The sequence below is a fragment of the Monodelphis domestica genome, chromosome 2 (assembly GCF_027887165.1).
Source record: "Monodelphis domestica isolate mMonDom1 chromosome 2, mMonDom1.pri, whole genome shotgun sequence".
NCBI classification, from domain to species: Eukaryota; Metazoa; Chordata; class Mammalia; order Didelphimorphia; family Didelphidae; genus Monodelphis; species Monodelphis domestica.
The window spans coordinates 362300468-362314402 of NC_077228.1; the positions used below are offsets into that span (position 1 = coordinate 362300468).

Here is a 13935-nt window from a genome sequence, read left to right on the forward strand (position 1 = left end):
ATCTGGGGATTTTTAATTTCTCTTTCTAGTTTTTTTAAATTGCATGCCCAATTCACTGACTTCTTCCCTCTCTGATTTGTTGATATATTCACTCAGGGATATAAATTTATCCCTGAGTATTGCTTTGGCTGCATCCCATAGATTTTGATAAGTTTTTCCCTCATTGTCATTTTCTTCAATGAAATCAATAATTGATTCTTTTCTTTGACCCACCAGGTTTGAAGAAATTATTTAGTTTCCAATTAATTTCAAATCTGCCTTTCCACAAGATCTTATTGATTATGATTTTTATTGCACTATAGTCTGAAAATATTGCATTTATTACTTCTACTTCCTACATTTGTTTGCAATGTTTTTATGCCTTAGTACATGGTCAATCTTTGTATATGTGTATTTGCCATTTGCTGCTGAAAACAAGGTATATTCCTTTTTATACCTATTTATTTTTCTCCAGGTAACTATTAGCTCTAATTTGTCTAACATTTCATTCACTTCCCTTACTTTTTTCTTATTTATTTCTTGATTCAATTTATCTATCTGATTATCTATCTGATAGAGGATTGAGATCCCTCCCTAGTATGGTTTTACTATCTCTTCCTTAAATGCCTTTAGTTTCTCCTTTAGAAATATGAATGCTATACCATTTGGTGCATATATGTTGAGTACTAATATTTCTTCATTATTTATAATGCATTTCATCAAAATGTAATTGTCTTACCTCTTTTAATCAGGTCTATTTTTGCTTTAGCTTTGTCTGAGATCATAATTGCTACTCTTGCCTTCTTTGTCTCAGTTACAGCCCAGTAAATTCTACTTCACCCTCTTACCTTTATCCTATGTGTGTCTACATACCTCAAGTGTTTCTTGTAGACAACATATGGTAGGATACTGGTTTTTAATCTTATCTGCTTCCTTTTTATGAATGAGTTCATACCCATCATATCCACAGTTATGATTACTGTCCATGTATTCCCCTCCATTTTGACTTACTCTTTTGATTCTGCCTTTTCTCTTATCCCTCTTATCTTCCCTTCCAATATTTCACTTTTAGTCAGTCTCCCCCCTTTCCCCTCCCTAATATTACTCTTCTTCCTACCCCTCCCCTCATATTACCCTCTTTCTTTTAAATGAACCCCCAATCTCTCCCTCCTTTGTATTGCTCCCCTCCCCACCAGCCTGTTTATTACCCTTCTACTTCTCTATAGGGCATGATACAATTCTTCACCCCAGTGGATCTGATTGTTCTGCCTTCTCTGAGTCAATTTCTATACACATGAGAATTAAGTATTCCTTGTCGCCAACTTCTTCCATCTTTCCATTATTTTGGTCTTTTCCCCCTCCCCACCATGCACATCTTTATGAAATATATATTTACCCATTTTATCTTTTTCCCATTTCTGAATTATCCTCTTTTTCACCCCTAGTTTTTTGTATTTTTTGACATATCATCCTATACAGTTTGTCACTGTACCCTCTAAGATTACTTCCTCTACTTACCCTGATAATAATAACAATTTTTAAGTGTTACCAATATCATTTTCTTATAGGAATACAAATCATTTGAACTTATTGGGTCCCAAAAAATTTTTTTCTTTCCCTTTTCAAAACTACCTTTTGGTGATTCTTTTGAGTTCTGTTTTTGGGCATCAAATTTTCTGTTTAAATCAGGTCTTTTCTTTAGGAATATGTGGAAATCTCCTATTTTATTAAATGACTATAATTTCCCTTGTAAAAAATATAGTCAATTTTGCTGGGTAGTTGATTTTTGGCTGTAGACCCAGTTTTCTTGCTTTCCAGAATATGATATTCTGATCCTTCAGTGTGGATGCAGCCAGATCCTATGTTATCCTAACTGTGGCTCTATGTTATCTGAATGCTTTCTTTTTAGCAGCTTGTAGTATCATTTCCTTGATCTGGAAGTTCTTGAACTTGGCTATAATATTCCTGGGTGTTGTCAATTGGGGATTTAATGCAGAAGGTGATCTGTAGATTCTTTCAATCTCTACCCTCTTGTTTAAGAATGTCAGGGTAGTTTTCATGGATAATTTCCCGTAGAATCACATGCAACCTTTTTCTTTTGTCGTGATTTTCTGGTAGCCCAATTAATTTTTAAATGATCTCTTCTGGATCTATTTTTCAGGTCTGTTGCTTTATCAAGGAGTTATTTCACATTTTCCTCAATTTTTTTCATTCTTTTGATTTTGTTTTATAGACTCTTGCTGCCTTATGAAGGCATTTGCTTCTAGTTTTTGTATTTTATTCTTAAAGTTTGAATTTCATCCCTGGATTTTTGGTCATCCTTTTCATTTTGGTCTGTTTTTCTTTGTAGGTCATCTTTCACTTACTTTGTATTATTTTCAAGCTGGTCAATTCTGGCGTTTAAAACTGTTTTTTTGCTTTAGTTCATTTGCCTCTGTTTCAAGATGTCTGATTTTACTTTTTAAGTTCATTTCCCAGTTGTTTCAGCTTCTTTTGTTTTTTGGAAGGTGTTTTGAGTTCTTCCAAGGCCTGTGTCCAATTCACTGGAGATCCTGAGTTTTTGCTCAGTGTTCCTTGGTCCTCCTCTGTTCCATTTGTTCTTTGTTCATTACCTAGAGAGAAGCTATCAATCATAATTTATTTTTTTCTTTTTCTGTTGTTTACTCATTTTTTCCTTCTTTCTCCCCTGTCATTTGCTATACTCTTTCTCCTCTGTTTATTTGCTGGATTTGTGGGTTTGGGGTATTCTGTTCTGAACGGTTTTCTTCTCTACTCTGCTGATTAACTAGATTAGGCTGATGGAACTGGTCTGTTGTATCAATGAGACCTGAGGTCAGATGTTCCCCAGCTGCCAGGAAAAGGTGATGGTGAAGATGAAGGTGAAAGTGAAGGTGTGGAGGCTGAAAGTAGTTACCTTCATCGTTCTCTCTACTCCTTTCTGCTAGTCACCTCCATGTCAGCTGCCACATCAGAGTCCTGAGCTTCTTGTAGTGTTAACAGGGTACTCTGTTGGGGATCTCAGCATATCCCAATCATCAAGATTCTTACAGTGGGTCTCAGAGTTGTAGGTGGGAGGGGAGTGTTAGAAACTGAGCTTCTTTGCCCTCTGAAGGCTTGTTATTTTCACTATTGCTAGACAGGAGTAAGTAGGCAGAACTGATCTACAGAGCTGGATGTGCTCTGAGGCCAAAACCTCCAGAGGCAGAGGCCTAAGATGGAAGAATGATGGTTAAAGGCTGTGACTAGGCTGCCCTCCTCTTTGCCCCTCTCTTCTAGCTGCCTCCCTGCCAGCTGTGGTCAGAGTTCTGAGCCTCTAGTAGCTATGATAACAAGGAGCTCCCTCTAGGCTGGAGCCCTTGCCCTGAGATCCCAGCACCTGCCCAGCAACTACCTGAGTCTACCTGAGCACAGTAGGTGGGGGAGGGACCCTGGGACCTTCCCTCTTTTCCTTAAACCTGAGAATTCATCCGTCTCTGTGTACATTTTAAGTTGAAGCAAATAGAAGGGTCCCCCGGCTCTGTCCCTTTGTTGTATTTGGTTTTCTGTACCCCTCAAAGTGCTTTGTTTATTATTTGTGTGGAAGGGTTTACAGTGGACTCAATTTTCGCTGTTTCTAAGCCAGCATCTTGACTCCACCTCCCCTGAATGTGTCTTGTCTGGAAGTGGCCAAGGTGTTTTTAGGTACTATCTTCAATCATTGCATGCATTTGAATGCAAGGGTTATTTTCTCTCTTAACTTGGTGTATATTACAAATTTTACATTTAGAGATTTCATGAGATGAAGATTTTTTTTTTTGTGGAACTCTGTATGTTGATATCATTCACATAGATGAAGTGATTAATAAAATGTTCTGGCTCTACTTTTTAAGTTTGGAAGCTATAGTAAAGGAAGATGATAATTGATTTAAGGCTCAACAGAAGCATTATGGGCTTACTAACTCCTTGAAAAATGCCACATTTTATATCAATTATTCTTGACATTTTTAAGTTGGCATTATGTCATAAAAAAAAGGATTTCTTTTAAACTTGCCTATTTTATTTATGTCCTCTAGTTAATTGTTCATTGTGTTAATGGTATATAAGCTTTCTGTTTCTTATCTTATTCAACTCATAATTTTGTTGATTTGAATTTGCTATGTCCAAATGTTTCCACAGCCTTCTTTTAACATTGGGTCTTACCTGTAGTTTTCAATTGTCATGATTTTTTAGTGTGGTTTTTGATTGATGCTGAATTGCCATTTTCATTTTTTATACTATTTTTATGTTTTGTAGAGATAGTTACTATTGGTTGTGATTGTTAAAGAAACCTAGATTTCTGATCTGCTTTTGGATTGCCTCATTTCTTCATTTGTATTTCCTTTTTCCTTACTCTAGTTTGGTAAAAGTGGTCTGCAACTTAAGTTTTATGCCTCAAACTCAAAAAGCATTTTTTAGAAGTATTCTCATTTCTTTTCAAAATCTTTTAAGATATTGATGTTGATTGTGTCATCTCTTTTAATAGAAATTTCACCAAATCTCATTCTCTTCTGACACTGACATCTCCTCATGGTAGAGCTTTATTACCTTACCTAGGACTATTGCAACAGTCTGATGATTGGTCGATGTGCCTCAAGTCTCTCCACGTGCTTGTCCATCACCCACCCAGCTGTCAAAGTGATCTTCCTAAAGAAAATCAATGATATATCCTTCCTCCCTATTCAAAAAAAGTACAATGGCCCCTTATCACCTCCAGGATAAAAAACAAAATCCTTTTGTATTCAAAGCATATTTTCAAGAAAGCAAATATACCAAAAGAAGGAAAATGGCGTGTCAGATATTGGGGAAAAAAGATGATTAGGAGAATATCAATAACTACTAAACCAGATGCCTTTTTTCTTTCCTTCATAAGAAAAATCATGAAAATGATCTATCTACCCAGGCACTGCAAGTTATTTTTTTTTAAGTTTAAGAGAATAGCAATATATTTTACAATATATTTTCTACAAACACATAACTAAATGAATGGAACAGAGAAAACAAAATTCTCATTTTATTGAGCTATAAAAAGCATTTGAAACCATAGAACCAAACCAAACTAAGAGCCATTCTTCAAACACTCTCTCAAGCATATGCTAAAATTATACAAATTTGTACAAAAATCCTTGATAAATGATGTTTGCCCCTGCCACGTTGAACAAACTGCACAAAATGGAAAAGATATTGTCTATAAATAGAATAAGATTATGTTACTGTAATTTAATCAAGGTCCAAATGAATCCCCTGATTTACTATTAAAAAAAAGTCAACTTAAAATACAGGAAAAACCAAATAGATGAAATGAAGTCTTCTAAAAAATCTATGACATTCAAAGTTGACAGTCAGTTCCCTGAGTTGCAGATAAATAAGTTGGATCTCAAAATGAGAAGATATGGATTTGGGGAAAAGACAGTAAGTTATCTCACTGCCACATGAAGGAGAGCATGGCTAATAGATATCTAAGGCAGATTTTGAAGGCAGGTTCCAAGCTGAGTATTGTATCTACTGGTATACACTGTCTTTTTTTTTTTTAATCCCTTATGTTTTGTCTTAGTATTAATTCTAAGACAGAAGACCAGGAAGGGGGATAGGCAATCGGGGTTAAGTGACTTACCTGTGATCATGCTCCTTAGAAGTGTCTAAGGCCAGAATTGAATCCAGATCCTCCCAACTCCAGGCCACTATGCCACATAGTTGCCAATACAATACCTCTTAATAATTATAATATTATGGCATTTATATAATGGTTTAAAGATTGCGAAACGCTTTACAAACAACACAACTCATTTGATTCTCACAATAACCCTGTGAGTTAATATTAGAGGAATAACGATAGATATTTTATATATAAGAAAACCAATACTGAAAGAAATTAAATGGTCCATGGTCAATCACACTGTTAGTAAGTATTCACGGTAGGGCTTGAGCTCAGTTCTCTCTTGAATCATCATGCTGCTTGGATAAGAATGGCCTGGCTTACAAAGGAATTCATGTGAAAGAGATTTCAAGGAACAGTAAGTCCAATGGATGCCTCCAGTATAATTTTGAAGCTGAAAAAACCTTGCATAAATAGATTATTAAAAAAAGAGGTAGGTAGTTATCCCAATGAGCTACTAGAATACTGTGTCAATTTTAGGTATTACATTTTAGAAGGCATTTTGGAAAGGTTAAATTGCCTAGAGAAAGGATGGTGATGAAACCATACATAAGATTGTAAATGGGTTACTAACCAGCAGAAGAGATGATTTAGAGGGCTATGCTATCTTCAAATAAATTAAGAATCACCACATGGAAGAAATGTAAGGATTATTTTTGCTTGATCCTATAGGGATATGTGATTGGTAGAAGGTGGGTCATTATTTGTCAGGGATATTGTAAATGGAACTCTAACATTAATTAGGAATTGGACTTGAATGAACACCTCAGCTGAATGTGAGGGTCCTTCTATATATAAAATCTATGATTCTATACCTATATCTATTCTATACCTTAAAAAAAATAACAAAAAACAGAAACTAATTAACTCATATCCTTCATGCTTAATGAATAATTAACTACTATAACCATTCACACAAAAAATATGTTTGTCTTTTATGAAATAAAGATTACTGCCACTGCAGTTCTATAAACAGGTCACATACAATGTGTCCAATTTAGGTTTTCTAGAATCAGGGAGGATTTGAGGCCAAGAGTCCTAAACACCTGACTACAAAAGTAGATGGTGGGCTAAATTCTGGTCTCATTTTAATAACAGGATCTATGAGATTGTTGCCTCACTTTATGATAGAAGGTACAAGATTCCCAGACATAATAACATCAAAACCATGGACATTTTAGGTTCCATGGGAGTATTAATGATGACTCCATAGTTTTATCCCTATAAGCCAGTGGTATGAAAGTATTTTAGAAAGTTAGAAGTACTATACAGCATGGTAATTATGCCATCTAATAAACACACCTTTGTAAAGATGGTGGCAATAAGTTTAATTTTATTAGATCACTGAGCTTAGATAATAAATCCATAAAGAGAAAAGTTAAATAAGTTTACAACTCCTTAGAAATGTATTTCATTGGCCTGAAGGGAAGGGTTGGATCAACAAAATCCAGGCCTTTATAAAGACCATTATATAGTCTTTACTGCATTTAAAATTTATTCTATAAGGCTTAATGGAGGCAATTAGGTAGCTCAGTGGATAGAGCACTAGGCCTGGAGTCAGAAAGACCTATGTTCATATCTGAACACAGACACTTGCTGTGTGATCCTGGGCAAGTTATTGAATTTGTTTGCCTAAATCTACTTGAGAAGGAGATGGAAAACCTCTCCAGGATATTTACTAAGAAAATACCATACTGGATCATAGAGTCAAACATAACTAAACAACAACATAAGATTTAATCTTGGAAGGAAAAATAAAAATTCACATCATATTGTGTGTAGACTATTTACATTCAAAATGTATTATATTAAGACAACTGGAAAAAGGGATCTTTGCTTATGCTATGAGGAAACAATCATATTTCACATTCACAGAAGCAGGTCCCTTTCATAAACTTGAGGATAATTTTACAAATCATTAGAAATGAAATATTTGATATTTCTATATCAATTACTAATTAACTAGCTTTGAGGACAGTCCTTCACCCTTCTAAGTGTGATAACTTTGTCCTTGTATTAAAGATAAGGAATGTTTTGGAAACAAAATATCATATTTATACATAAATGTAAAGGCCCTGGGACTGTCATAAGAGTTTTCTTTATCTTTTTTTTCCTCTAATGATGGAAGTGATAGGTGGGAGAGAGTGAAAAGTGATTTTTCATTGAAAAAATTAGTTTAAAAAAGGCAATAAATAGTAGGCAGGCCAGGATTTTTTGGTTTAAATTAAAGGTTCTTAAAACTTTTTGTGTCACAGAGCCCTTTGACAGTCTAGTGATGCCCTTTTCAGAATGTCATTTTTAAATGTATAAAATAAAATACATAGGATTAAAAAACAAATTTTACTTGAAATGTTCCACCCTCACCCCCAGTTTTTGGAACTCATTTAGATTTTAGATTAAACTTGGTTTAGATTTAGAATAAAACACAATGGTATATGTCTTAAGGAAATAACATGGCAGGATAAAGTCGATCAGTCATTAGAAATGTAAGCCTTTTGAGAAAATCTATTATTATACTGTTAGGTATGTACCAAGATAATTTAGGTAATAATTATGTCACTCCTCCGCTAAGAAACTACAATGGCTGACTTATTGTACCAAATCTAAATTATACTGTCTAGATTTATGGGTCTTCCAGATTATGAAAACATTTTAAAAATTGTTTCCCAGGGTCAATAGAAGCGGTACTGACATTTCCATACCTTTGCTCATGTTGCTGGCCTCACTTGGAATACTCTCCCTAGACTGTTCTCTGCCTAAATTTCTTTAAGAAGAAATTCTTCAAGAATAAGTGTAAGTCCAATTTCTCCATGAAATCTTTCTCGCCTACTCCAATCCATTATGATCCATTTCTTTTCTTTATTTCTTTTAAAACCTTCCATCTTAGAATCAATACCATGTATTGGTTGTAAGGCAGAAGAGTGGTAAGGGCTAGGCAATGGGGGTCAAGTGACTTGCCCAGGGTCACACAGCTGGGAAATCTGAGGTCAAATTTGAACCCAGGATCTCCAATCTCTAGGCCTGGTTCTCAATATACTGAGTCACCCAAATGCTTCCCCTCCCCCCATTTCATTTCTTTCTTTTTTTTTTTTAAACCCTTACCTTCTGTCTTGGAGTCAATACTGTGTATTGGCTCCAAGGCAGAAGAGTGGTAAGGGCTAGGCAAAGGGGGTCAAGTGACTTGCCCAGGGTCACACAGCTGGGAAGTGTCTGAGGTCAGATTTGAACCTAGGACCTCCCATCTCTAGGACTGGTTCTCAATCCACTGAGCTACCCAGCTGCCCCCTCCCCCCCCACCCATTTCATTTCTAAAGTCTTACTGCACTCCTAGTCAGTTTTATATAATTTGGCACAATTACTTCAGGAATGTTAATCTTGTTTCCGTCAAATAGTAAGTAACTTGATGGCAGGGACCATATATTTATGCTTTTATGTCTTCCACAATATTAACTGATATTTTAAATTAAAACAAGGGCAGCAAGGTGAAACAGTGGATAGAGAGCCAGGGCTGGAGATGGGAGGTCCTGGGTTCAAATGTGGACTCACAGACTTCCTGTTTGTGTGACTCTGGGCAAGTCACTTAACCCCAAATGCTTCCAATGTCTAGGCCATACCAATTTTCTGCTTTGGAATTGACAGTGTTGATTTTAAGCTAGAAAGTAAAAGTAAAAAAAAAATTTAATGACATCTAAAAGTACCTGAACTCAGCCTGATTCTTAACTTATTGATATCATAGTTTAGAAATCTACTGATATCACTGGGACACATTTATAATTCATATTACTTTATGGTATAGTTCACATAACTACAATTTTCAGAATAATATAAAAGGCCTTATTCCGACATTTCTTCAATTTTTTTTTAAAAACCCTTACCTTCCGTCTTGGAGTCAATACTGTGTATTGCCTCCAAGGCAGAAGAGTGGTTAAGGGCTAGGCAATGGGGGTCAAGTGACTTGCCCAGGGTCACACAGCTGGGAAGTGTCTGAGGCCAGATTTGAACCTAGGACCTCCCATCTCTAGGACTGGCTCTTAATCCACTGAGCTACCCAGCTGCCCCCTATTTCTTCAATTTTTATGAAGAATAAAAATGTAATTGCTACTTTTTTAACATGTCTTCTTGAATGTGAAGAGGGAATAAAGAAGTTAGCTTTTCTAAAAAGGGGTCATTTTACTTACCTAGGATTCATGATAAGCCGACGGAAAAAATAAGTCCAGGTAATATAATCCATTGCATCCTGCTTGGATGTTATTGTACCAGCAGCAATCTCAGCATTCAAATGATCAGAAAGCACATCTAGTAAGCTAAACATGAATGAAAAATGAAACAAATACAAAACAACTAATGAACCAAATCTTCTGCAAATTTAACACCATTTAATAGATACATTTTATTTTCTAAGATATTACTTACCTTCACATTCACTATGATCTAGTCAATCTGGCCTTACTGTCTTTACACAAGGCTAAAGTCATGTGGTTCCTTATTTCTGCCTCTTCCTATGCTGTTTAAGTGCCTTTTTCAATATGAGGCATTTCCTGATAATAATCTGATTCTTGCTACCTCTTCCCACCAAATTAACTTGTGTTTATTTTGCATATTTTACGGTGCTTACATATGGGCATGTTGTTTCCTTTGATAGAATATAGGGACCTGAATGCATAACTACCTTATTTCTGTTTGTACCCCCAATACCTAGTACAGTATCATTCACAAAGAAGCTAATAATTAATAAGTGTTTATTGATTAACTAAAGAAATAAAATAAATAATTTAAAAATGTATTTGAAAAGATAATGTGAGTAAGCACAATACAACAATTTTATAAAGGTAAATATATGTATATTCATACATAAAAACTCAAAAAATCTAGGGGGAAGCTGGGTGGCTCAGTGGATTGAGAGTTCGGCCTAGAGATGGGAGGTCCTAAGTTCAAATCTGGACTCAGACACTTCCCAGCTGTGTGACCCTGGGCAAGTCACTTGACCCCCATTGCTTAGCCCTTATCATTCTTCTGCCTTGGAGCCAATATATAGTATTGACTTTAAGATGGAAGGTAAGGGTTTTAAAAAAATGTAAAAAAAAAACTCAAAAAATCTCCCACTACTTATTGATTGGTTACTGATTATAATCATATAGGAGAGTTTTCCACTGAAGGAACTGAGAATTAGGTATATTAACACTGACCACATGGAATTAAGCCGAAATTCACCTAATCACTTAAAGTTAGCATTTTACATTCATGGGTTTTAAGAAGTGAGGCTTTTTGGTAGTAAAAGTTTGTAAACTGATAAAAATTAGCCAGAGACAGTCTGACAAAGGATTAGGAAGAACAGGTATAGTCAGAAACAAGACAATTAATTCAAAGGAACAGCAAATACATTAATTTTTTTTTCTATTTTGAACTTAGATCAAGATTATGAAACAAAATAATTATCTGAGGGACACAAATATGAAAGAGAAAGTGTTACAACTTTGTGCGAAGAAAAACGTTGGATTGACTAGAGGAGCAAGGTGTATTATATCAGGAAAATGAAAGTAAGAATGGGTGAGGGGAATTAAAGAATAAGCTATTAGTGAAGGAATAAGAGTGTAGTCCAGTCAAGTAAGAGGAGGTGAAAAAATGGAGTAGCAAATATAAAAATGCAAGTGGCTTTAAGTACTTCCTCCAATAAGAACTAATGCCACATTATTAGTAGATTAATTTAAAAAAATGGGAACAAAATTTGAATTTTTATTGCCAGTCCATTTCATTTCTATTTGTGTTAGGTTGGCCTTTGAGAAACATGAGATTTTACTATGATATATTTGTTTATTAAAGTACATTTAAAATTTTCTGATTACTTTAAGCTAAAAACTAATGCTATTTTATTTGCAAATATAAGAAAATAAAATTTGTTACAAGATCTTAACTCATTTGAATTTTTTTTCTTTTGAGTAAAATTCACCTTGATTCTACTGGGAACGGTTCATAAAGAAATTTTTTGTAGAAATCTTTCTTTATGTCGTGAACCAAGATTACAGCTTTGCCTTGGTCATCAAATTGAGGTCTACCAGCACGTCCCATCATCTGAAGTACATCTAAAATGAAGAAAACGGAAGTCTCATGTGAAAACCAGTATGATATATTCATTGATTCTGGTGCACAATTAATTATTCTTCATGAATACAACAAAATAGCCAAGAAAACTGTTGTGAAGTTAACAAAGTTCATACTAAAAGCATGTTAGGTTGTTACGTTCACCTTACTATTGGCTTTCCCAAGTTAGTAGTCATTAATAAAATTCATACTTATGTCTACAATCCATTACAATACAAAACTAGGCTCTAAAAGGTGTCAGGATTGCATGTAAAAATAAGACTGATTAAATGTTATCGTAACAAAATACTGGAAATTGCCATTTGTGTGATACTATAATTTTAAAAGAATAAGGTATTCATATATCAAATATTAATTCCTTTTATCTGCCTCTGTACATGGTATCTTTCACATTAGGAATGTTCTCCTTTTTCTTGGAATTTTACCTTCTTTAACATCTCTGTTCAAGTATACCTTCTTACATTTGGCCTTTCGAGATCTCCTCAAATACTGTGTATTATTTACTTGTTAAATATTTTCTGTTTATTTATCTGTGTATATATTGTCCTTTTCTTTACCCAATAAAGCATAAATTCTTAAATGTCGGAGCTGCTTTGTTTTTGGCTGTGTACACTCAGAGTTTAGCACAAAGCGTGGCATAATACAGAAGATTTAATGTTTGTTGAATCCATTTGAATTACCTGCTATAGATGTACTTTGTGTGTAGCATAGTACAAGTCATTATATATATAGCATGAATTTAGTTTTTAAATCTGAAGCTTTTTTGATAAAATCTATTAGATAATTTCCATCTCCTCCATTAGATAATTTCCATCTCCTCCTACTCATGCAAATAGGCTTTCCAATCCCCAGTCCCAGCTCAAAAGAAATCAAAACAAATAAATCTTATTATTGTTATTAAAAAAATCTTGGCATGAGTGGTTCATCATACACCAACCAAAAATTCAGCAAATACCAAGTATTTAACGATTACTTAACTGATGCATATGTTTTACAATTGGCCATTGTGAATATGAAAGTATACCTCTCACTAGAGAATGGAAATAACCATTGGCAATTATCAGAGAACTATTAAAGTACCACTTTTGAATCTCTTAATATCTTATTCTTGTCGAAACTATTGGGAGTAACTTTATTCATGTATACAACCAATACTGTGTTGAACATGAGATATAAGCAATCTACCCAAATAACTAGTACAAATTACACTATGAAAGTGCAATAAGAGAGGTATAAAATGCCACAGAAATTCAGAGAAAAAGCTCATTATTGTTAAAGGAAAAAGAAAAGACTTTATAGAAATGATATCTGAAATAAAAGGTTTATAAAAATTGGACAGGTGATGTCTGGGAGTGGGGTAAAAAAGCATTTTAGGAAGAAAGAACAACTTAAGAGAAGGTTCAGAAGAATCAAACCACAGAATATGTTTGAAGTGTATGAAGCAAGAAATATGGAACTACAGTGTATGAAGGAAATCATAGGACATAATTCTGAAAAGAAGAGAAATGTGAATGTCATTTTGCTACTTCAAGTGTAAGTAATATTTTCTATTAAATTAATTTCTAAAACACTCATTGGTGGTTCCTAATACTTGTCATTATTTTCATATTTGCCAATGCATTGATTAATATTTTAAAACATCAATAATAACCATTCACCACACTATTCATCATGGCATAATGAGAAATCTCTTTTGCTAATGAATTTTGTGAACAAAACTATATCTTAATTCTTCATTCAGTGAAGAAAATTTGCTTACCAGAGTAGATATAAATGATTCACTAAAACTGTGGCATCAAACTCAAATAGAAAGAGAAACATGACCTTGCACAATTGTCTATGTTGTAATATATTTTTTATTTTGGTTAAATATTTTCCAATTACATTTTCATTTGGTTCCCCATGTAGCAGAGAGTTTTGTCTTTGGGGTTATGTACACACTGTGCTATGAGTTTGATATCTCTGCTTTCAAATATGACTTACACTAATGTAGTTCTTAGTGACTGAAATCTTCAGAAAAAATTCCCCTCCAGTTTTTGAAATATTACCTGTTATCGGAAAATCCACATAGCGCCTTGTTTTTCCATCATAATATTCTGTTCCTTTAACAATTACTAAATGAGCTGGAAAGTTTACACCCCATGCTAATGTGCTTGTAGCAATAAGGACCTAAAAGATAAAAGATA

General features: G+C 34.3%; 1 protein-coding gene across 1 annotated transcript in view; it reads right to left on the reverse strand.

The window, feature by feature from the left end:
- ASCC3 (activating signal cointegrator 1 complex subunit 3) overlaps positions 1-13935 on the reverse strand; it is a 411239-nt gene that overhangs the window by 89912 nt on the left and 307392 nt on the right. Inside the window, exons 32-34 of the mRNA XM_056818622.1 lie at positions 13798-13918; positions 11598-11730; positions 9829-9954 (exon numbers count right to left, since the gene is read on the reverse strand). Coding sequence (XP_056674600.1) covers positions 9829-9954; positions 11598-11730; positions 13798-13918 — 380 coding nt within the window. The remainder of the gene's footprint in view (positions 1-9828; positions 9955-11597; positions 11731-13797; positions 13919-13935) is intronic.